We start from the raw sequence: 26,019 nt of genomic DNA, 5'->3' as shown, positions 1-26,019 counted from the left end.
TCTCATTTAGAGATAAGTAAAATTGCATTTCATGGTAAGAGTGTTTCCTATTTATATTGTGGAGACAATATGAAGCCATTTGGTGTTTTTTTTAAGTGAGAAATAGTGATAGCCTTAAACTTGCTTGGAACATTGAGTTGAGGGCTCTGTTTCTCCACTGCATCACTCTCAACCTTAACATAATACTTCCACGTTACAATTATTATTAAAAATATGCAGTGTGGTTACTTTTATTCCTTTAATATTTTACATCTTTGTTTTTCAACTAACCCTGTGAAAGTAAGTCAGTAAAAGGATGAATAAATTTTCTTACACCAAGTCAAGGCTACCACTGCTGTTCTGCACTATTTTAAAATGAAACCTTACATTCCACCATAGAAAGAATAAATTCAGCATCATGAAAAAAATATAATTCTCAAAGTCCTTACTCCAGAATCCCAAGAATATTTACCTTGGATTTCCCATAATACTTTTAGCTATCGAATCTGCAGAGAATTAGAAATTTAAGATTCACTGCATTTTTTTGCACCTCATCACTTCTTTCCCACCCTAAAGAAAAGTCCATTATAAGTTTTGTTATTAACTACCTTTTTTCTCTTCAATGAGACAAACTCACTCCCTGGTAAAAAGTGACAAATACTCTTAACGCTGCTCAGTATATCTGTATTATGCAAAAGCAGAAATCTGTTTATTAGTCACAGACTCCCACTACAAATATACTTTGTCATACTTCACAGGAATCAAATAAAACAACAAAAGCAGAAACAAGAAGGAATTGAATCTTCTGAGAGTCAAAAGTCAAAAGATCTCAGTTAAATATACTGGTGATCATGGAACTAATAGTTGTTGGAAAAAGTCCACAAAATTTTCAGTGTAAGCAATTAATGCTAAACAATCAAATTACACAGTTGATATAAATCCCTTGGATTTTGTGTCTGAAACTCACTGCAGTAATACTTCCATCCCTTTATTTTCACATGATAAGCCATATTATTAAGAAAGATTTATTTTAAAATGTCTAGAAGGCAATTTTATCATATGGACTCCTTTTTAACTGTAAGGCTTTTGACACAGTGAAATGTATACCAATATCACTACATTTTCTTACCCAATATATCTAGCTGCCGTAAATGAGTACAGTTAGCTGCAAGCTCTTCAATGTCTGTGTCACACACAGACCTGTTGGCCGTAAGAAAGAGCTTTTGTAAGTTCGGGAGTTTACGTGCAAGGTTTGCAAAACAGCCTGTACTGCTCTGTAATGTAGGGCACCAGCCAAGATCAAGTTCTTCCAAAAGCTGGCAGCCTGAAGCCAGTTCTGCTATTCCACTTTCAGTTATGTTTTTACATCTCCACAGATCCAGACTGCGAAGCTTTTTACATTTTGCTCCCATCATGCTTGCTATAAGATCATAGTCTTCAATCTGCAAGGAAAACAAACACTTTGTCATATATACCATCCTTCCAGACATACATAGCAAGCAAATCTTGAAACACCTAACACACCTACAGATCTGTGTTAAGCATTTGTCATTTCTAAAGAGCTCAGAAAATTATTCATTGTACAGTGAGGTCTACTTTTATAAAAGCCAAAAATAAATTTTCTATCAACCCCCAGACCTACATGCTTTTAAATTCACTTGATACTAAGGTACAGTGAAAATGCAGTTAAAAGTTCATTTCCTTTGAAAGCACCTTTTTTTTTTTTCCTTCAAAAGATGATTAAAATTGTCTTTATGACCATAGGCACTGCAACCATAAGTACACATGCATTAAAGAAGTCTATTTCCATCCTAGGTTGATCATTTGCTGCAGCTCCTTATGTAAGCAAAGTGTCCCATTCTACAAGCAGAAGGAATGGGATCCACTATTGGAAAACACAGTAAGACGAGGACTATTAGAAACATTTAGTCACGCTGCCTTATTCCTCTGTCCACGAGTCAGGGTGTGGAAGGGTTTGCCAATTCTGTTTTGTTGTTTGCTTCTCAACTACAAGGAAGGTCCACAACATTTCCCTGATGAGTTATCAGATGTGCTTATCACAGAGACAGCAGCAACTTGAATTCCACTGCATATAGTTCTGGCATGCACACGCGATACAGCTCAGATGACTTCCCTACAGTAATTGCTATATTCTTTCTTAAAAGAAAGATCTGCACCCAGCTAAAATAACTGAAATGACTTTTTTTGAAAGAATTTCTTGTGTTTATAACTGTAGTGTGCCACACCAGAGTTAACTTGTCAGAAATGATGATCTTGCCTGAATGTAAAAGATGACTTAATTATTGGTTTTGGAAACAAAAAGTGACTGTATATAAAAAATGTCCCAAAATTTAGAAAGAGTCTGAAGAACAATGGAAAAAAAAACAAGCTAGACTTTAGGCCTACTAAATTGACGCACAATCTTTAGATATACAACTAAGTCATATTCATCTTGGACATTTCAAAAGTTTGAAGTCTGACATAACATCAGGCCAGCATTTAACCTGTCTTTGTGAAGCATAAATCCAGACCAGGTTTCAAAGCCATTGTGCACACCCACAGAGAGGTCTAACTACTCACCATGACGCAGCTGCCCAGACTGAGGTGCTGAAGCTCCGAGCAGAAGTTCAGGATGCTGAGCAGGGCTGTTTGCTGCCACAGGGGAACACATCAGAAGGAGATATGGAAAGCAAAACAAAGAAAAGAGGTCAATTAGGCATTAAAGGCTGTCACTGCATTTCCTGAAATACAGCTCAAAACTCCGTTACAGACACCACAAATGCCACTTAATGAGTCCCTAGGTACTCTACCCATTGATTGGCTTAAAGTAATGGTAATCATTACAAACCTTTATGCGAGTCACTTTGGATGTGGTTTTGCATTGCCCCAATGATACCTATACACCCCTGACCTATCCGTTCATTTCCCACAGGGAAGCTGCTGAACAAGTGTGGCAAGTTCAAATAATAGGCGAGGCCAGACCAAAACCAGGGAGGGCTGGTGACAACCCAGCAGAACAGCAGAGCCTCTGACATTCGCTGATGGGCCACAGCCTGATGGAACTGCCAATAGAGCTGCGCAGCATCAGGACGGAGCTGGTGACTTTAATGTCAAAGGAGTCTCTGTGCTGACAAGGATGCTGACAACCATTGAGCACCTGTCACTACCAGCATGCAGGCTGAAACAGTCATGTTTCTGCCATTTAACATGGCCATTCTTTTCAGAAAATACTGCACATTACTCAGCCTGAAATTATACTGGAATGCCAGATGCATCTTACAAGATGTTAAATATGTGGCTATTCTGTTCCATGACAAGAGAAACTTCACAGTTTTTTATTTGTGTTTCTAAGATAAAGAAAAGACTCCTCTGCATTGTCTGTAGCCGTATTTTGTTTTGTAGTTTGAAATATACTCCAGTGCAAAAAAGAATACAGCCTGGGATTCAAATCACAAGTAACTTCATCATACTTGAAACATTCACCACTTTGTTAAAATTTTGTAAGCTTGAAAACTGCAACAAGTTTCACAACACATCAATGATTAAAGTCTGTGAATACTTTCAGGATATACAACAGGTCCTCACAGGAAAAAAACAACAGTATACATGGGACAAAATAGCTGCTAATAAGCAGAATTCCTACAGGATACTTGTACGCATCTGTAGTATAGCTTATATTTATATTTAAATTTGCTTGTTTTCAGAAATTTTACAGTAAAATACTTCACTTAGTTCTCTGAGTTGTTACATTCTAACGAAACTCGGAAGGAATGGGACCTTTTGTCATGGCACCATGAAGAACTATCTGATGTCTTGCACTGAAAGGCTGGCAGACACAGAACAGGGACACGGTGTGGAGTACTCCTGGAGATCATCTCAAACATCTAATTTAGGCACCTCCAGGGACCAATTAGAAATACCCAACACTTAACTTGTATGGAACCTCAGCTTCCAGCTTGGCCTTCTGAGATTTCATTTCCCAAAGGTAGCCTAAAAGTAGAGGGTATGAATAAGCCTTCCTCACAAATATCTTTGCAGAGGTCTTACAAACCATTGTCTGCCTGCTCGCTCAACTTTCATTTGTTTTTTAAGGGAAAAGGTAGACTAGGGAGTGAAACATAAAAGCATTTAAAAGTCATTATACAAGAGATAACACTTTAAAGCTAGAAAATGTGTAAATATCCAATACACTTTAGTTAAAGTACGTTATTATCAAGTGCATTATTTGGAGCATTAAATCTGAATAAATGGAGTAAATCCAATAGGAGGAGACATACTCTTTACCTCAGTGAAAGCTATCAGCTTTAGAACCTACTCAGATGCCCAAATTGAAAACGAAATCCCCACACCCCTTTCTACAAACCTGAAATATCAGAGCTAAATAAATCAGTCTGAGTGCACATAATTCTAAACAGGACTTCTGCAGGAATTCTGGTGACTCCACAGGAAAACTGAATCCCTTGATGTATTCCACATTTTTCAGCAATGGTTTCCGGAGTGGAATTTAAACATTGGCCTGAAAGGATAGGAAGCAGCAATACCTTTCCTTAACTGACACAAACTGCTCAGAAGTGAATAGACACTCTGAGCAGTCTGTAGGATGTACAACTCCATAATTCCCATCCTTCAGAGAAGGGTGAAGTAAATAGGAAGACTGATATTCATAGTTGTCTTGATTAGAAAACTGAGCTGATGCGTTAACTTGAACAGGAATTTGGTGTCTCTCTCAGAATAACTTTTCTAGTCCCTCTAGTATGAGAGGGCTCTTCCGGTACATACCGAGTTCACATTTGCAAAGGTCTTTTCACAACTTTTAATACCTAAAAGCATTATTTTTTAAACAGTTAATTAAAATAAACAAAGAGACCAGTATTTAAACAAGCACTAGGAATGTGGGCAATACAAAGGAAGCTTGGTGGAATACCATGGCATACTGCCACACTTGGCATACTATGCCAAGTCTAGTCGAACAGTAAACAACTATTTACTCCACATTAACTATACTGGGTACATTAATTCCTCTTCTGGGATGCACACATGCCCCCACACAAGAAATCAGACTTTCTTCAGAAGCCATGTCTATTCTTTTGTAACTCAGGTGGTTTTTGCATATGTCAAGAAAAAAAAGCACCTTTCTTTGAGTATGCCTAGCCAAGATGCAATTGAGAATCCAGATGGTCAAGGACATCAAAATAACGTGAGAGAACGGCAACTCACAGAATCCACATGCACTGCATATAAGACAACTACCATGGTAATAACCTGTGCCCGTTTCAAGCCACCTGTCCATACAATTCATCTCTCCTATTTGCCTTCAATATAAGCTGAGTGATAACACTCATATGTACACAAAGGAGAAGAGCAAAGCAATCACCTGACCTTGAAGCTGCAATGCAGGCCAAACCCCAGATGTCAGAGTGCTTTTCAAGAGGAGCAAAAAGGTATCTAAACTCTGGATCAGCAAGCTTCAGCTGGAGAGAATCCAATTTCGCTTTCTCAGCCAAGCACTGGCAGTCAAATCAAAGAGTCCCCATGCAATACTTCATTCTCAAGCCTAGTAGCCAAGACGTGTATAGCTGGGAGACTCAAGTTTTCCCTGTAGAGAAAGCAAGACTTGGCTTTGTACCTGCTCCCCTTCATGCACACTCAAACTATGGAAGGAAAAGAGTGGACATTTTTAAAAAGCTAACAATTACTTTTTCTTTTTGGAGTAATGTTCATCCTAGCCTCAGTGGTACAAATTTCTTCTACCATACAGGCCAAAGCAGTAACTACTGAATAAATGAGAGTACTGAATAAGTGAGAAGACGGTGCAAACAGCAGGAAGAGGGGATTAAAGCAGCCACAGTTAGATGGCCTATCCTCCCAGGAACAGAGTTGCTTTCAGATGACGGAAACATATTAGAAACATACAAAGCTGAGGCTGCATGAGTTGCTTTACCAGAGAAGACTGACATCAAGCTGCACAGAAGGATACAATACTGCTGCTAAACAGACTTACAGAACAGATTACAGAAATATTTTAGGGCCTGACAGTTGGTTCTAAACCCCAGAAAATGGGAGCAGACTGCCTGAAAAGTCTCTAAACTCTTTAAGAGCTAACACCTGTCAGAAAGGACATGAACAGAGCTTGTAATGTCTTGGACAAGAGGAGAGAGGAGATTACCTTTAGAAATCCTAACTTATTCCATGTGAGAAAGGTGAAAGTTCTGCCCAAACGTGAAGTCTCCCACTTTGTAATACAGGCTAGCCTGGAAGACATTTATGTGCTACGTATACATCAATTAGATAGCTGACAATGGATTAACTTGCATCCTACTTCTCTTTGCAAAGACCTTAGACATCACATGTATGTTCTGACCTGCAAGTTGGTTTGAACAAACAACCCATCAATGGAGAAAGTTAATACTGGTGTCATAGTAATACACATGGCAAGACTGAATCCTGCGTGAACTTTCAGCATTTTTTGCATGCATGATCCAACCAGAAGCACAAATTATTTCTGATGTCAGTATGGTAAGGAAAGCATCCAACAGAGAGCTTTAGCTTAACCTTTCAAACAGAACTCTCCCCCTCTTCTGCCTGTGGTAACTTGGCTCACCTGTGAAAGATGCATGTCAAGTATCAGATCATTTACTCATTGCAATTTCATTGACAAGTAGTCCAAGACAAAAGAAATACATAAGATTTTTAAAAATACAAGTGATTGTTATAGTATAGCCATATTATGGTATCTAGAAGTCTGAAGACCAGTATAACACATTGTGTTTCTGGAAGGTTAATGGAAGAACTACAGAAAAACATCCAAGTTTTACTTTTAAGTAAAGTCTGCATCTTTTTATAAACTCTTTTTATGGAAAAAAGTCTTAAGCTACTTTCAAAAATATTAGTTTTTTGTGTGTGTGTGTGCCAGGAATAAAAAAAATTTTCACCACAGCCTGCTCAAAAGTACTGTATATGACATACTATGAGAACTCTTGCAGTCCCTCAATGCAACAATTTGAAAGCTTAAACATTTTACAGGAATTTTATTCTGCATTTTTTTCTTCATTTTTTTTTCCAAATGAAGTGAATGATGAAAGAAACCCCAAGCTCTGAGTGAAGACTGCATCCTCCATTCTTTAAACTAGGCTTCCCTTGCTTCCTGTATTTTCAATTACAGAATTACTGATTCTCCAGCTAACTACTTGTCCAATAAAAGTTTCGAATTAGGCAAGACATTTTTAACATTAAAAATTCAGGTTGGGGTAGAAAAAAAGACTAATTCCACCCATCCATAATTGCATTGTATGAAAGGACAAAGTTGTATTATTTTTTCCTTGTTGTTTCCAAGTGATGATCTCATCTCTAGCACTCCTGCCCCATACCCCCCAACCCTGATGTCTTCACTTACGTTCCAATAGTTATATAACATTAGTTGCAGGCCTATATAACATGCCTATATTTGCAAGCTCACCACAACAAGAATATTGCATTTTTCCACAATACCAAAGAATTAATGTTAACAGCATTCCTAAAGACCACAATTTCTCCTCTCATATTTCAGTTACTTATCTCTCCTTTAAAAACGAAGAGTCTTTGCAGTGAGTTGCCTTTGCATATAAATTTATGAGGTTGTTATATTTAATAACAGGTTCTATCACAGTATTTTCCCATGTTTCTAGGTAGCATTTTAACATAAACAGTAGAACACAAGGAAAATACTGTTCAAAACATTTACTTTTAGGGTAAAATCAGTATCTTTAGGACTACATTAACCAGTTGTACCGGCTAACATTTATACTTTATTCTGCCAACAGTCACCTTTTCTTAAGGCAAACAGAAAATCATCAAGATTTCTCTAGAGAACTAGTAAAGAATTATGGAACCCCAAATGCCCAGTACCCAAGCAACAGCTGTCACATGCTGTTTGCGTACAGTTCAAGTTCACATTTCTCAACACATTTAGCTGAGAAAGTTGATACAGCAATTAGATGTTTACTATAGGACATTGAACAGACAGTATACATGGGATACTAAGCAGTTGTATTTTGGAAGGCTATTTATCTGAGAACACCTGACAACGTTATTCTGTTTAATAAGAATTAATAACCTGGGTGAAAATCCAAGACAGAAAATCCAACCCTGCATGAATGAGGAGGATAAGTGTGTCAAGTGGACGAGTACTACAGAGTACTCTTAAGCATTTTGTCTTCCTAATAAAAATCAGAGTTCCTTAAAATTTTAGGATCTGAGAAACAGATGGAAAGGAGAACTGGAGACCTACAGACTAAGGTGAGGCCAATGAAATCTACCATGTCTCTCAGCCCTTCAGTTGCATCCACATTCTCAGAAGTCAATCCTTCAAAATATTCTCAGAATTGCACAAGGTTTGTTTAGTCATGATCTAGGCAGGAGCTTCCTCGTGTTCCTCAAAGGTTTAAGTTTACATACATGCACCACCCCAAACCTCAAGAAAAGCAACAAAAAATGAGACATACTGCTTTATTACCAACCAAATTTACCTGTTTCATCTACAAGAATGAATACCCAACATTACCAACATACCAGTCATCCTGACTGCCTCTTTCTGAACAGTTACATTTCCATCATTGCCACTATCCTCACACTACAAAAGTCAAATTATTCATAGGTGAAGGACAGAAAAACAGGATAAGGAAGATGGCTGTTAGAGCAAAGCATCAGACCTCAAGCAATGGCCAGAGACACGATGCATGGTGCAGCATCTGCAAGGCCTGTCTCCTCCCATGGGACCAGTGCTCTCGCACATGGCTGGCAGGTGGAGCTTTCCTGCCACCAGAGGCTGTCCTCGGAAAGCCAAAGGCTTCAGGTTTTGGTGCTTGATGTTTTAAAGTTTCCAAATTCTGAGAGTAAAAACCTCAAAGCTAAGGAAATGAAGAAAATCCTTTGTAGGCTCTGTTGGGAAGGCAATCCTGTGGTGCACCCTGTGCAGAGCCCAAAGGCAGAGAAGGAGAGTGCTCTGCCTGGGGGCAGCCCGAAGGCCAGGCTGGCAGCACATATCTCCTGCATCCCACTGCTGGGGAAATGAACAGCTCCTGCCACTGGGATAACAACCCAACACAGACAGGACCGATAACTCTCCTCCTAAAAGGAACGTCCTGAACTGTCCTTCTTCATATGGCAGCTTCCTCTCCTTACTACAGGCTGTCATACATACCTCTTGCCAAAACATTTCAGAAAATGAACGTAATTACTCCTAACTGCAATGAAAACTAATCAAGACACATAATGAAATGTTAACTCAGTTTGGGGACTTCCAGAAACATCATAGTGAATAGCAACTGCTGTGTGTTCCTGCATAAAGTGGAGAGAAATAATCTTAATGGTAGCACGTCACTGAGTTCACGTTTTAAACTACAGCTACTACAACATGTGGCTAAAGTATCTTTGGAATAGCAATTGATTTCCGTATGTGAAACTGGATTAAAGGCAATTCTAATAAGACTCCTCACAAGAAAAACAAAAACAAAGATCCCACAAGAGGAAATGAAAGGTTTAAAGAGACAATGTGTGTGTTCATAACCACATGCCAGACATCGGTTTAACCAGTTAAGAAAATAAAAAGAGTAATTAGACAGTTACAGTGCTAGCTTTGGTTTTCAGGAAGTTTTTCCACCTGATGGCTTCCCAGAAAGCACTCATTTTCAGACTACTTCTATATGATTTTTTGTTCTATGGATAACCCTCAGCATCTTCTTTGTGACAGAAAGAACAAATGCCAAAAACACTTGAAATTCTTAAGCAACCTTTCCTTGGCAATCCTTTTTTCCTTTTTTTTTTTTTTTCCCAGAGAAAAAAGTTGAACTTCATAACTAACTGACCTTCCTGAAGCATAGAAAAGCTTGTATTAAAGGTACGGTACTGCAAGTAGACTGCCTATGTAGAGTACCCTATAGGTACCATGCATACCAGAGAATCTCAAAGTCCTCAGTATGTGTATCTTCATACCACAGGCAAAGTGAGAAAGCGCTATGACAACTTTTAAATATGGGAATCGTGTTGCCTACAGAAACTGCATCTTGCAACGGGACGTTACCCCAGTCACGGATCAGGAGACCAAAGCTCATGTATTAAGTCCTCAGCTAAAGCCATCAGCACCAAGTCACTGAACCACAGCATGCTGAATGTTGGAAGGGACTTCTGGTGACCCAGATCAGATAGCCTCTCCAAACAGACTGAAAAAGTTGGCTTCCACACTTGCTGACAGTCCCTTCAAGGCCTTCTCAAGTGATGTCTGCAGAAGGAGATAACCATCCAGCCACTGCTTATTGTCACAATCACTGGTGTACTAATATCTTCTGGATAGAGACACCAACAGACAATTTCCATTTACAGATTCAAAAACATTTTCCTCTACAATATAAGCTGGCATTAGAACTGAAAGTCTCAAGCATCCAACAGCTATCTCCTTGGAAGATACAGTATGGAGAAGAACATAAGAGTGAGAACTGAAAAACATTTGTTAAAAATCAGCTTAGGGTAGCTGCCCTACCCTCCTACCTTTTTTTAAAAAAAAACTACACTGGACTTGAATTACTGGACTGTTTTTGAGATGACGAACTGGTCAGTGATACAACTTGTCTCCAAAACTTTGTCGGTTTTTAAACAGATGTAATATGAACGCTCTATCAGTTAAGAGAAGAGAGGGAGTACATGGAAATGAATTTGGAATTAATCTTATTGTTGAGTGCAGATAAAGCCTTTCAAAAGTCAAACCACTTGCCTCCTCAGAAATAAGCATAATATTATTTGTAAGATAGGATTCAGGATGTACAGGGGCATCTTTCTGTTCTCTACATCCATTTGGCAGTGCCAGGGACACAGTAACACTGCAATTACTGAATTAGGTCAGTGAAAGTAATAGTCTCTGCAGCTGATTCAATTACTGTATTTTGATTTTGCTTCATTTGGTCAAATTGTGCCCTCACTTACGTCTGCAGATCTGTCTTACACCTTCATTTTTCCCTCTCGCCCTTCACTTTACAGACTCAAATGAATTCAGCCTTATGAGCTTGACATGGGATCAGCAGGCATCATTAAGGCCCTTCATTGCCTGACCATTTGTCACTGGCTCAAGCTCCTTCTGAGAACCTACTTGTTAGCTAGAGGCTTTCACTATTTCTCACCATTTGTTTGCAACTCTTAATCCTAAAGATTTGTGCCCAAGCCAATAAAGTTTTATCCATGCTGAAAAGCTTCAGACAATAGCTCTAAGTATAGCATCACCCATAACAGGTTACTTCTGAAAAGTCTGTAGAATGCATTCATGGCAGCACTAACTCTCCCATTGCTCATGACATAAGAAAAAAAAGGGCTGTTACATCTGCTGCTAAGATTCTTACTTATCTTCTTGGTATCTAAAATCCTCCAGTGATGAGTTTCCAAACAGATACTCAAGTTCCAAATTTGCTCTTGGTCAGAGATATCAGTGATATAACTTGTAAATAAAACACGTGCTTTAAAAATGTGTACAAAAAGTTTTGTCCAATATAATTTGATTTAAATTCAGTTCATTTCTTACTTCAATTATATTTATAATAAAAACTTTAAAAGTTTCCTTCACACTTTATAAAGAATGCACAGTAAGACTGTATATTACATGTGTAATAGATAAAAATTGACAGCAATAAGGAGACTTGAGTTTTTCTACTGTAATTGTGGTTTCAGTCTCTTTAAAATACCATTTTGGCAGCATTGTCTATACGGATGGAATACTTCAAGCATTAAATCAAGATAACATTCATACTCAAACCATGAAGACGTGCATTGCCCATTACTATATACAATAATACCATCTTTGTTCATTGTGTTTGTTAAATGTATCAATGCCAACAAGTGCTTAAATTATGCTGTATGCTCTCAATGAATAAACATTAAGGAGTCGTGTATCAGCAAATACCAAAACCACCAGCACAAAAATCTCACAAGTATAATAGTGGTCTTGAGCTAGCAGGACTTGAATTTACAAAGGGTTGGGATTAGTTTCTCAAAGCAAGTTACAAGTTATTTCAAGCAGATATAGAATTGAATTAGAAGCAGTGAAAACAGCTGTTTTATTATGGAGGATCATGGTGATGTAAGATTTTTTTTTCTTATAAGGCCCAGAACAAGTTACTGAAAGTACACAAACTTGCACCCAGTAACTCAGGAAACAACACTGTATGTGGCCTTAATCAAGAATCAGCAGGGTTAGGACCAAAGATCATAAACTCCTCCAGATGGTAGAGCTATCTTCCAGAATATTAGCACGGTGCTTTTCAGGCTAGAGATAGTAAATAGACCACAACTGCCCATTTTGCTGAAAGCACTTAGTTAACACGTGGAACTTTGATTACAGAGACAACCATAATATGCTTTTAGAAGACAAAACCTGTTGTTCAAAGAAAACAGCTATGGGAACAAGAAACTCATAAGAATTGTTCAGATGATTACATAATACTGTCAATATTGTTTTCCTCAAAATCTGTTTTTCTATTCCTGATATGTAAAAAAAAAAAAAATCAATCATTAATTTTTCTGCAGAACTTACAAGAACTTATAAGAACTTGTAAGTTCTTCTCAGAACTTATACAACAGTGTCATAATCATATAAACAGAGAACTATGACAAATACCTTAAGTATTAATGTTCACAAAAATTACGTTTTTTCCCCTCATTTAAAAAGTAAAAGGAAAGAGAAAGCAGTATGTAGTTTGATTATGGAGATCCTACACCTGGACAGGAACACGGTAGTTTGTCTGTATTTGAAAAAATACCATTTCTTTTATGTTAATGCTCATACTGTACTTTTTACAAAGCATCACGCAGGAACACAAACAGCTTTATGACTATACTGACAAGGTTGGAATATTCATTCCATACCCTATGTTACTTAATCACACACCTCAATTCACAACTAGAAGAACAAGTTGTACTATTTACGCAGATGTGCTCTAGCACAGTACTGCATTTTACACCGAGACTGATGACTACAGAGAATGCCCCTTTGTCACTGGCATCGCAAATAACACGCAGAGAGGGGTGCTTCATTAAAAATCAATTAGTTTTAATTCATATTTTTCCTTTTCTTTTTCTCTTTATTACTGCCAATTTTGGCACACAAAAATACAACCACTTCCATTAAATAATTCAACTTATGTGTTCATCAGCTATGACCACAAATTCGTCAGACTGATAACAACCATAAAAGGTATCCCTCTTCCCATTTCATCTAATTTCATTATGTTTCAATTTCAGTGACTGACTGTGTATCTTACTGCATAATTAAATAAAATTATGATCCCTCAATGGACATCTCGTTTCAGTCAACCTTTTACCTACTTTTTTCTCTCTCCATATTAATTCCCTCTTCCTATTTTCAAACATACCTCAAAATCTCCAGAAACATATCACCCCAATTCTATTTCAAGGAGATTAATTACAAGATTACAATCCCTTCAGATTAACAAGTATCACAAAAGCATCCTATCCAATTTCTCTCCCCGTCTCTCCAAAAATTTTATCTTACATGGTTGGCTTCTGTTTATGTAAAAAAATAAAAAATAAAAAGAAAGGAAAATCAAAGCACTAGCCCTGAATAAGTTTCATTATGAATGAGTTTTCTTGTCAACTACAAGCAGATTCATATCCATAAACACTTGAAAGACAAATGAATCTTCACAATTTAAAGTTTTCAAAGTCAGGAAATCTTTGCCATCTACATCCAATCCGATTTCAAGTTCTGCTCAGCAAAGCAATACCTGAGAAATGAGAGTTACCAAGCATTTTCAGAATATAGTACAGCTGCTGCACTATTACAAACGTGAATTATTTTTTTTTTAGTTACCTGAGTAAAAATCAAGAAGATTGTAATATTGTTTCTACTGTTGATTGAATAATCTTTGCCTTTAATACAATAATCTCAGATCATTGAAGATGATCTCTTTTCTCTGATAAAGTACTTTTCAAACTTGCAGATCTGAAAAAGCTGTGCAAATTATCTCTATTACAGAGCTCCCACACAAAGTGACATAAGGAGATTTATTGAAGATTTACAGAGAGACTAGAGAGCTAGAAACTGAATAGATACACCCAGAGTAGAGCAATTCGGGGTTTTATTCATAAGGCACTTCCAAGTAGGGCTCACCATTTTTTTTAGCTTGAATTAAACAATAATTAAGATTTCAATAAATGGAACAAATATTGAATTAACATGTTATTGAGGGACATTGGCTTCATGGTAACTGCCTACATACCCCACAGCAAATGCCAACAATTCAAGGTAGGTGACCCTTTAACTACCTTGAATTAACAATATCACCACTACAGACAGCTATCTAGACCTTGGATGTAAAAGTACATACAGTTTACCAAAGAAGGATAACAAAATGCAAATAACCTTTTAACATGTGTGAAGAGTTAACCATTTATAAGTGAAGTGAAATAAACTGTAACTTCATACCCCCTTAGAGATCCTGAAAACAAGGCATGACCTACGGTTCAGCTCCAGTTCTGTTGTACTTAGCTGAACACCCCAACACAACCCACTGTCAAAACCTCATTCTTGTGTAATGAAAATATAAACAGAGACAAGTTAATAAAGACAAGTTCATACTTTTGAAAAATCTTTAACCTAGAACCTGCAGAGATGTGTTTTGTAGTTTTCCCCCCTCATGTTGGAGCTCTACTAAGCAGTAGCTTTTGCAGAAAAAAATAAAATACAAGTATAAGAGCTTCCATGTAAACCACAGTAGTAAGGTTGTAGTACACGAGTAATGCTGCTAGTGAAGTGTAATGGAATTGCTTCGGATCCCAATTGCTGAGTTTAGTAGGTTACAACATTCATAGAAATGAGTAAACTACAACAGTGTTTACAATTAACATGTACAACATTCCATCTTAGACAGGAAACATGCTGCAAATGATTATAATCCTGATTTGGGAAGTTGAATAATTATGTAAGGAAGTGATTTTTAAACTGTCCTTGGAAAGTATTCAAAAAGTGTGTTCCATGTCACAAGTATTGTTGCTATACAAAGACAGTAGGAATCTAGCAATCAGCCAGCTGTTTTAAAGCAGAGAATGTTGGTAATTACTGTAAGTTACCTTACAGTGTAATGGAAGTTGCATGACAATTTCCCCAATTACATTGCCAAATACAGTCTGTGTGGAGTACACTTCAAAGAACCAGAAAAACCTTCATGTTTATGATTTTACTACCTTTCTTCAGACAGCCAGTGAGAAGTCACTCATGCTGCACACAAGCTAAAACAGGCTGCTTTTTTGGTTTGTTAAATCCAGAAGTTATTTTTTAAAAAAAAAATATTTAGGTCTTTGAGTCTACTTTTTTTTTTTTTTCCTTTTTTAATTTACCTTTGAATTCACATACAAAATTCTAATTCACTTCTTCAGCAATGTAAAAATAATAATTTTTACCAGGACTAAAGAGACTTATCAAAAAGTTAAAAAATACTTGTTCCTACCTCCACTTTTGTTCGGTAAAGAATGAGACGCTTTAGGCTGCCCACTTTGGCTATGTGGTTGAAAGCCTGAGGTGGTATTTTATCACATGATGAAAGATTTAATTCCTGAAGATTTGGACACATTTCAGTAATGACCTCCAAACATGTTTCATTCAGGAAATGTCCACAAGACAACTCAAGACGAACGAGTTCAGAGCCACAAACTTTTAAGAACCTGCAATAAATCACATTACGTAAAAAATAGATGTGCTTTCTAATGAAAATAGTTGAATACTGTCGAAACCTTATGCACGAAAAACAGGAAATACTTTCTTCAGCAGTAAGAATCCTACAGACCACAGCAATTATGCCACATTAATTAATTAACACAAAACATTATTAGGTTAAAGTAAATTAATCATAACCACTCTGAAGAAATTACTCGTGAATCAAATTTGTACAAACTCAGAAGACCAAATTAATGAACTGAGTTAGAGATCAATATTCAAAAACTGAAGGTGGTCTGACAGTTAAGGCTTATGTTGATGAAACATCAATGTTAACTTATGCATCGTAGATATTATGCTTTTTGACCATGTACGTCCTGGTTTCAGTTAGGACAGTTATTTTTCCTCCTAGTAGCTGGTGGGGTGCTATGTTTTGGACTAGGATGAGAAGAGTGCTGATAACATGCTGATGTTTTAATTGCTGCAGAGCAATGCTTACACTAAGCCAAGGACTTTTCAGCTCCTCGCTGTCCTGCCAGCGGGCAGGCTGGGGGTGCAGCAAGAGCTGGGAGGGGACAAACCCAGGACAGCTGACCCAAACTGGCCAAAGGGGTATTCCATACCATCTGACGTCATGCTGAACAATATCTAGGGGTGGCTAGCCGGGCTGGGGGGGCCGGCTGCTCGGGGTTGGGCTGGGCATCGGTCAGCGGGTGGTGAGCAACTGCATTGTGCATCACTTGTTTGTACATATTATTATTATTATCATTATTATTTTCTATCTTAACAAACTGTCTTTATCTCAACCCACAGGCTTCACTTTCCTGTTTCTCTCCCCCATCCCAGAGAGGGAGGGGGGAGGGTGAGTGAATGGCTGTGTGGTGGTTAGCTTGCCAGCCGGGTTAAACCACAACATACATCAAGAAACTAAAGGTTATATAATGCTATACACAACAAAAGGACACTGACATCACTAAAGCAGCCTTGAAAAAGTAATTGTACCTTGAAAACAAGTTGAAAAAGCATCATTTCATGGGGAGAAAGTTTTTGTTTGTTTGTTTTTAAACTAAATTAACATTATCCTTGAAGAGTCAGTTTAGGTTTAAGAAGTTGGAACATGCCTCCTTCATTTACTCCAAGCCAACAGAGCAAAATACAACACAATGTTTGAAATTGAAACACTCAAGACCAGGCTGAATGGGACGCTGAGCAATGTGGTCTAGTGGGAGGTGTCCGTGCCCATGACTGGGGGATTGGAACTGGATGGTCTTTAAGGTTCCTTCCAACCCAAACCATTCTACAGTTCTTTCTGATTCTATGAAATGCTTTTAAATGGTCACCCCAAAGCTACTTTTGAGAATGGTCTGCAAGTTTCCACTAATACTTTTGTATTTCTTTTCACCTCAAACTCTGTAGATGTAAAAATACAGACAAAGCAGCTTTAGATTCTGACACTTCCACCTCAAAGCTAGAATTATTTATTGGGTATAACTGGTGACAAAAAATATAAATGACAAAAAGACTTGAGACTTCTACTTCCACAAAAGCTCCTACTGCTACAGCTGCTAACAGGTGTTAGCCTTACCTAGATTTTGCTCTTGCTGAAACCTGGGACAAAACAGTTGCTGCTTGTAGAAGCAGACTCATTTAGGGAGGCATTTATCAGTGACACTAAAGAAAAATGGAGGACTTGATATCTCTTTGAAGATCCAAGCTTTTAAACCTTTACCTTCCCTTACTTTTCATTACGCACTCAAATCATACTCACCATTTGTCATCACCCTTTCTGATTCCTTTCATCTTGCACATTACCCAGCTCCCTGGGCCTTACTTTCATTATAAAAATCCTATGCAACAAGGTGGGGAAAGTGGGTTCCAGGGGGAAACCTCCAGCCCTGGAGGTTTCTGAAAATCACCTGAGACCCTGACTGACCTGATCTAGCATTGGAGACAGCATCGCTTCAAGTGGAAGCTTGGAGAAAACAACCTTCAGAAGTCCCTAATACCCATGAACTTACACAAACAGAAACAAAGAGAGGCTCTGAGGAAAGACAGAAGCCCCAAACCCATGGGGTTTTCCTAAGTATGGCCTTCAAATTGATTCTTCCACTATTTTTAGTGCAACTCTGCAGTCTCTCTTCAGAATCCATTTTAGCTTGTAAAAATCAGAGCTTATCAAACACCAAGCACCTGTTTGTTGTTTTCATACCAGATACAGCAAATTCACCTGTAATCTAGACCAGTGAGCTCTTACAGGAATGTCACAGCTAAAATGACACGACACTTCATGACAATTAACACCAGAAATTTAAACATTAAATTGCTGTTTTGGACCAGCAACAGAGTTCAGCACTGTTGTGGAAAAACACAGGATGGAAATTCCCTGGAAGTCAGAGTACAGACATATGGATTCATTGCTGATTGCCAATTAGCCAATTCCTCTCTTTAATGAGTGCTTTAACAACACATTCACGCAGCTTCTTTCATCAACAAATTATCAGGTTTGTTTGAATGGTGATATTTTCCATAAAACCTTGTCAATTGCCATTTATTATACCTCTAGCTTCTAATTTGCTAACAGATAAATATTTTATGAACTATTCCATTGCAATAATAGATGTTAGGTTAACTGCCATATAATCTGACAGGGCTTGGCCATTATAAATATTGGTACAGATCACCACTTTCCTCCTCCTATCACTATTAAAAGTTAACATTACCAGGTCAGGGAAACATGGTATTAACCTTCTACATTTGGAAAAGAACTCAAAGCTCACCAGCTTGAAGAGTTATTATCTTCGTAACAGTTTATTTAATTTCATTACACTTAAAACACGCAGACAGAGCAATAGCAATGAGCACACCACTTGTTCTTCACAGCTTTACTGTCTTTCTGGAAAAGGTTCTTCAGGAGATATTAAACAGAAAGAAATGCAAGGGCACTAAGGGACACGCAACAGGGTACAAGAACAAACTGACAGGCACGAAGTAAAGCAAGGAACAGAAACAGGAGGAGAAATTTGAGGAAGTCACCAACCGGAACAGGGCAGAGCACATTAGTCAGAACTGCAGAGTTTGTTAACGCTTCATAGGCTGCTTGGGGCGGAGGTTTTTGCTAACTTCTTTCCCTGAAGAACTCCAAAGCCATATGGCAAGGTAGAACACGGGGTTTCAGGCTTCCCAACAGAAGTGGCATTGCCTTCATAGTTCTCACACTTAACAGATATTGGATACCTGGCTGTGAATTTGCTTATTTGAAAACAGCCAACCCCAACAAAGGTAACTTCTATCCAAAGCAATACTTCTTCACATACCTCTCCCTTTACTCACTGAAGATTGACTGGATCCTATTTATAACATCTCCTCTTTTCTGCATAGTCATCCATCCCTTTAGTCTTCCTTTTACTAACAATGCTTTATGCATGCAATTTCTAAAGTGATTTCCTTTCGCTCCTTTCATGTTTGTTATGAAATATGATCAGTTAAACAACCGAGTAGAATCTGAACACCTCTCCTTTACTTTTTCTATGCACTGGAGCAGAATCATAATAAAAACATTAGGATTGGTGTGACTAGAGAACAAACGGGAACACACAGGTACAGAAGTACCACAGAAAACAACTGGCAATACAAGGGTCAGAAGAACAGGATGCATTGGTGGAAGCCAAAGTAGCAGTTCACTGAGATCCTTGAAGATATAGATGTGCTGTTTCTCAGGACACGCAGACTAGGAGACGAAGGACAGAGGAACAGGGCAGGAAGATGACATTCTGGACAAACTGCTTTGGACACATCTCTGTCATCCTGGTGTATATGAGTATGTATACATGAAAGACTTTTGTTTTTCTTTTAAATGAAGTCACCTTCCCTTCCTCTAAACTACTCTATTCATTAAAATGCTGTTTTCAAATCCAACATGCATTAAACTTTGTCATCAGATCTTAAAACATTGCATTCAGGTAAGGAGCTTATTAAGTATCTGATCTTGTGCTTTTCTGAACACAAATTAAGCTACTTCAAAAAAAAAAAAACATGCAAAAAAACCAGTATTTAATCTTTGTTTCAGTTACAGCAACCCTAGGGTTTACTAAAAACTGTCAAAATTAAAGAACAGGTAGGAGTTTTAAAATGAGAATCCCTGTCAAGTCGTACAATACTCCCATTTTCCATGACTATTAGATGCATGTTGCAGTAACTACCTAAACTTCCTGCTAGTTTGATTCATAGCAAGCCATCACCAAGTTAAATGCTGTCAAAGCACACCTGTAATAAACATCAACTAAAGATTTCAAATTTTAATGACAATTGTTAAAGAAATATTTCTGGATGTGCTTGAAATGTAAACATTGCATCACAAAAGCAAAAGTGAAATTCTGTGAATTCATTTTCACAGTATAAAGTGTTAAAGGCAAATAAAAATCCTATCACCTTAGGTTACTCAAACAAAACAGCTTAAATAAGCCACATTACAAATGATATAAAGAGATCTGCACGCAGAACTCTTTCTCAAACTGCCATCATCATTTAGGTGTTTAACCGCCTGAGGATCTATTCAGCATCTTGGTATTTACTATACCTCCCATTAACTCGCTCCGCTTCTCCTATACAGGTCTTGTCCTCCCATGCTGATACTCCCTTTGCACTGGCAGATTCACCACACCTCTAAGGCCATGAGAAACAGTGTTGATTATGTAACACTTTCTGTGAAATCTTTGTTTATTCCCTGTCACTTTGCATTCCTGACACTTGATACTGCTCAAATATTCATTTCATTTGTCTTTTACTTCTCTGTATACTTTCAGTTCACTTTTAGTTCTGTATACTTAAAGTTCAGTTAATTTATATTATATGTTGATCTGAAAAATTTATGATAGTCATTTTTAGCCCTAAGGAATAGATGTTATCAATAAGTAAAAATACCTTCAGCTTTGCCTCAGGATGTTCATATGCCTGAAGCAGTCCATCTTCTCATGATAACACAATATTTGTTTCAGTCATTTCTTAAATTACTCTTCAAAAAGTTTCTACTTTAATATATTTTTGCAAGAAAAAAATGATTTTTCTTTTTACAGTTGTTTGTATGTCACTTTAAAAGATGTAAGCACAAGTTACCTCTTTTAGGTGTCAGAAGAAAAGAAATATAACCGTTTTGGAAGATATTTTCCAAAATAAATCTCAAGCAAGAGTATATCTGCTAGCAGGAATTATAAGCTAAACAGTGTAGTTGTGAGAATTAATCTAACTCCACTGGTTTTCAATTCAACGGTGACAATTTCAACACTAAGTGCTGAGAAAAAAGTGCAAAAATCTATAAAACAAAATAAAAATAGGTTCTGCAAAAGTCAAATGCTTGCTCTCTACTGAAGATAAGTTACTCTGGTTTTAGCATTTTCCTGATTTTATACTGCAGCAATTTATAGTGTTTGTGAAGTTACTTATAAATTTGATTTAGAAAATAACACCCCCCCTTCTCCTCAAGTGGAGGAAGGTAGGCTGGCCTTTAAAAATAACATAATGGAGCTCTTCAAAACAACTTCTACATTTCCATTTAAGTGGCTTGACAGCCATTCATGGTTGTTTATACAGCAGCTTACCACAAAATGGATAAACTTGAAGTATCGGAACAAGCAATTTAGGCTAGTTTCAACTCAACCTCAAGTTATGAAACAACTTTTTATCAAGTAAATCCAAAAAAAAAAGACAGCTCCACAGGACACCTCACTGCCTTACTGAAAACTTCCTTTGCAGAAAGAGAGAACATCAATACCAGGTTAAGAGCCAAAGAGAAGGATAAAGAGAAACCAGCCCACTGACTCAGAAACATTCATGCAGTAGGCAGCAAGAGGAGATTTTACACTAATAGATGTAGTTATGCACGTCCTCTACTATTACACGTAGAGACAAATATATACATATTTCATTTCTGCAAAGGACAATTACAATGTGCAAGTGTGAGCAAGTTTTTTGGAAGACAAGCAGTTAACTAATAAAACAAGCAATACAATCTCCCCAGACAACTGGTAACCTCTACCATGCTTGTTTTGGAAGAGTATATTAAAAGAAAATTTAATTGCAAGATAGAATTCCTAGGAAAGTCAAAGTACACCCAGTCTTTGGAACCTCTGGTTTAGCTAGTAACTCTCCAAACTCAGGCCAGATGAGAAACATCTAAAAGTCCAAAAGGAAAAACTGTGGGAAGTCATGACTCACATGTCCTGGATCCTGCAATACCCACATAAACGTGATATATTTCTTTTAGAATAGCTGACTTCAAGTCAGTGCTTCTATTACGTCAGTAGTGAAGTTAAAACACACACACAAATTAGTTAAGAGAGATTTTAAACTAACTGGAAGATGTCAGAATTACAAAATCTGTAGTTCTCTGAGCTTGGACATTCATTTCTTTTAATACCACACAAAATTTTTTAGCAGCACTGCACATTAAAAAAAAACTTCATGAAAATGAAAGAAGTCACAGTAAGTTTTCAAAAACACATTTAATAGCTACACATCAGAAAGCAAACACTTCATGATATCAAACTCTCAATTAAGCTTACATACTTAATTTCTGCATAACGTATCTAATATGAACACCAAATTTAGGAGAAAAATTTGTATCCCATTGAATTAATTGATGTTTATCTCCTTTTTCTACCAACAAGCACAAAAGACCATATCATAGGGCTCTTGGATTATACCGTAAGCTCTGGAAAAAGGAAATAAAGTATTTCTCAAATCATTTTACTTCCCCAGGGAAGGCACCCTGGCACCAAAGGAAAGACAACATTTGAATAATTTTTAGCCTTTTCATTCAAAAAAAAATAAAAACAAAAGCTAAGACAATTTATGTTTTAGATACATTAAACATTTCTGGTTTTTATCGGTCAAGTTCATCTGCCATTGCTGATTAACTTTGCTGCTTCCACTATTTTTGTATAAATGAAATGTGCTGATAGATGCTGCTTAACTGAGGCAAACAACCAAAAAAGCAAGAAATTATATGTTAAAGAAGCAGAGAACATGATCATTATACAGAGAAGAATCCTTGCATATTTGCTGCTTTAATAACCTACAGCATAGTCGTATTTTCAACTCAGTGTGAAGATGCACACGCAAACCCCGTTTCCCAATGGGACTAATGTTTTAAATCATTTTTATGAAAATATTTGCATTTACATTGCACTCCAGTGATTACTTAGGACCCATACCTTGTAAGCATGCACTGTAATCTGTTTATTACTGCAGCCATTCTAATACAGTCCTACTGATGACTCAATCTCTATGTGGAAAAACTGCAAAGGTTTTATTTGTAAGATGGACTTTCTGCAGCTTAGCTCTCACGGAGTCTTAAAGAATTCCAGAAGAAAGCAAAACACTGCTCCCACTGGAAGATGCCTCTCAGTCACAGGCAGTTTGAAGCATGCAAACTATATGCTGAAACAACTTCTGATTCTATATCTAGTACTTCTTAGTGTTTTAGCTGGTTTTTGTTGTTGTTGTTTGATTGGTTTTGTTTTTCTCTACATCATAACAGTACATCATACACCCTTTACAGTAAATCAAAGACATTTCTTGTCTTTTAATAAAGCTTCAATCACTTTTCAATCACTTAGTGACAAACCTGTGCAGCAACTCCACAAAGAGAGCTTGTCAAAATACTTGGTATATTTAGCACTGACCTGCTAAATCCAGGAACAGAAATGGCTCCCCTGTTTCCAGTCCAAGATAAATTCAGCCACTGGATGAGAGTGCAGCGAGACTGTAGGTATTCCAGAGATGTGTCATTAATCCTCGCCCAGTAAGGTTGTAAACTGAGATGAATGTACTGCAGAGGATCACAGCAATGTTGATACAGTAGTTTACAAGTTTGTGCTAGTCTACACAGGTCTGGTACTGTAAGGTGACTCAAAATCAACTGGATGAGCTATATTAAAAACAGGAAAAAAAAGTCAAAATACAGCACTTGAAATGCTAAGACAAAACTGCAACAGAATAAAAACAAAGTGTTCTAACTTCAAAGAAAAAGGATTTTTTTTTTTTTTTTACTTAAAAGTAACTTCTCAAATAAATCATTGATTAGCTACTAAATAGGATTGCACTGCCTTCTCAATTTGAAAACATATTAAACAAGAAAGGGAAAAGCAGATCAGCATATGAAAGTGACAGGAAGCTTTCAAATTATAAGCTTTTTTTTTTTACCCATGCTAATTTAAACAGTGATATATATGTAAACACTATGTTTACATATTTCCCTTCACAATGTCTGCACTTCCATTGATCAGAACACTGCATTGGCATCCTCTTTCTTCTCTGGATTCAGTTTTAAGATGGTAGCATATCTGCAGAGTACATGAAAATCATACCATGTCCCAGTTTCCCTACAACTTGAATTGATTCAAGATTTATTCTTCTGCTCTAAAAAAAAAAGTGTTTTGATTTCTACCTTATATTTTCTCCCATCCGTGCTGGACTATGCAACTAGATAAAAATTTCAACACATTCAGATCTTCCTTTATGAAGTAATCTCTTTCTTGCTGTAATACTTTGAGAGCATTTCTGTTCTATGCCAGAGTCGAATCTGAAATGCAAAACCCCTTTTTACCTTTATCAAATTGAATCATCTCAGCTTCAGAATAACCACCAGCCCTTCTCCCTAGCACCACTATATACATTTTTTAATGAGTTATCTCACACTCAGAGGAGAAGAAATATCCCGTCTCCTATCACGCTCTGGTTTCCCTTCTAGAGAAAGATTAACAAATACAGAAACACACACAAATACTCACTTGAAAATAACAAAAACCTTCCACGACAACAAAAAAACACTCTGCCCTAGCTTAGATAGCTGAGAAAACACACCTGAAAAATGAATTTTGAAAAGTAATGTTTATTTTACTGTGGCTGTCTTTTACAGCTGTAAGCACCTGCACTCCAGTTATGTAATTAGAAGTGAACAAGCACTTTCAGAGTGGGAAGAAAAACTCTGAAATGAAATCAGTGAGTCAATATAAACAAAAAAAAAATAGCTTAAACTGAGGAGAGTCCTGTGGCCATTTCAAAATATCATAATGTTTCATTTTAATTTGTTTTAAGGACTCATAAGACAAAACCACCAAAAACTGTAATGAAATGCCTGACATAAAACTGAAGCGAAGCTTTTTTCCAAGCAGACTGTATTTCTACAGTACCAGTTTATGCAGCTAGCTTCCACCTTCCCTCTTCCCCTCTACTTTTGGGAGAGAAAAAAATAAGTAAACAATTCAATTTCCTGAAAAGTGAAATGTGTTACTTCCTACTCAGCTCCAGATTTAGTATTTGGATATCAAACACTCCACGTATCTACATACTCTTCAGAAATTTAACATAAAATCCAGTGCCAAAACATTGTGCTTGCATATACTCAAGTTTCTCTCAAGCTTTATTTCAAGACTTTCCTCTTCCCTTCTCCTCCATCTTCCTTGCCCCTAAAAACACTCCTGGCTTTGTACCTCTGCCTCAGCTTGATATTGCGGATCAGAGCAGACATTTCAACGTAATGAACTGCATACACACATCACGGTTAATCAATTATAATCAAAGTTTGCTCCCAACTGACATCTAGGTTGTTAGCATTTCAATAGGAGATGCATCAAACTAGGAGCTAATCTAGATATGATCCCAAGTTAATATTTGGATTTTTCCTTTGCTCAGACCTTTGCTTTGCAGTAGGATATACCTAAACACATACACATTTTTCTAAGACCACCTATTAGCTTTAAACAATTTTTCAATATTCTGAAAGACGCTTTCCAACTGTTTTACAATCTTCAGATATCCTGCATTCTGTAAATCAACTAAATATTTTGCATTTTCTCCCTCAGATTTGTCCGATATTTATTAGGTTTTCTATAACAAACAGCTCAGCAATGAAGGCTGCACAGTTAGCTAAGTTTATGTCTACAATTAATGTGGTGTAATAAATGTCTCATACAAAGCAACACAAATTCTGTTCAACAGAAAAAAGTTACTTTGTGACTTCTGAGCAGTAAAGATAATGGTGAATGAAACTATAAATGCCTCACCAGTGTTCCTTTATACTAACTGATGACTGCAATGAGTATTTTGTAACACAGAGGACTTTGCAACCCTACTCAACCCAAGATGAAATATCTAGAATGAAAAAAAATGAAATATCACAATGAAAGTTTTCTTGATTTTGATTAAACAAACATAACGGGTTCCAAATCTACATGCTAATAACCAGTAATCACTGTTAGCCTGGACTCTCTCAGAAATTCACTATTCACGTAGGTGTATCCTAGCATAAAGTACAATTCGATAACATTGTGAGTATGCGACATGATGTGCTGTAT

The 26,019-nt window shown here is 37.1% G+C and overlaps 1 protein-coding gene across 5 annotated transcripts in view; it reads right to left on the bottom strand.

Moving 5' to 3' along the window:
- FBXL4 (F-box and leucine rich repeat protein 4) overlaps window positions 1-26,019 on the bottom strand; it is a 56,299-nt gene that overhangs the window by 10,397 nt on the left and 19,883 nt on the right. For all 5 annotated transcript variants that reach the window (XR_004749175.1, XM_035320718.1, XM_035320720.1 and 2 more), the window contains exons 5-8: window positions 23,347-23,591; window positions 15,462-15,675; window positions 2,560-2,631; window positions 1,109-1,421 (exon numbers count right to left, since the gene is read on the bottom strand). Coding sequence is in view for 4 of the 5 variants with exons in the window: in XM_035320718.1 (XP_035176609.1) it covers window positions 1,109-1,421; window positions 2,560-2,631; window positions 15,462-15,675; window positions 23,347-23,591 (844 nt within the window). In the remaining variant the exon portion in view is untranslated. The remainder of the gene's footprint in view (window positions 1-1,108; window positions 1,422-2,559; window positions 2,632-15,461; window positions 15,676-23,346; window positions 23,592-26,019) is intronic.

The sequence above is a fragment of the Oxyura jamaicensis genome, chromosome 3, assembly GCF_011077185.1.
Source record: "Oxyura jamaicensis isolate SHBP4307 breed ruddy duck chromosome 3, BPBGC_Ojam_1.0, whole genome shotgun sequence".
Lineage (NCBI taxonomy): Eukaryota > Metazoa > Chordata > Aves > Anseriformes > Anatidae > Oxyura > Oxyura jamaicensis.
Note: the sequence above shows the minus strand (reverse complement) of the source record. Positions and strands in the feature narration are given on the sequence as shown.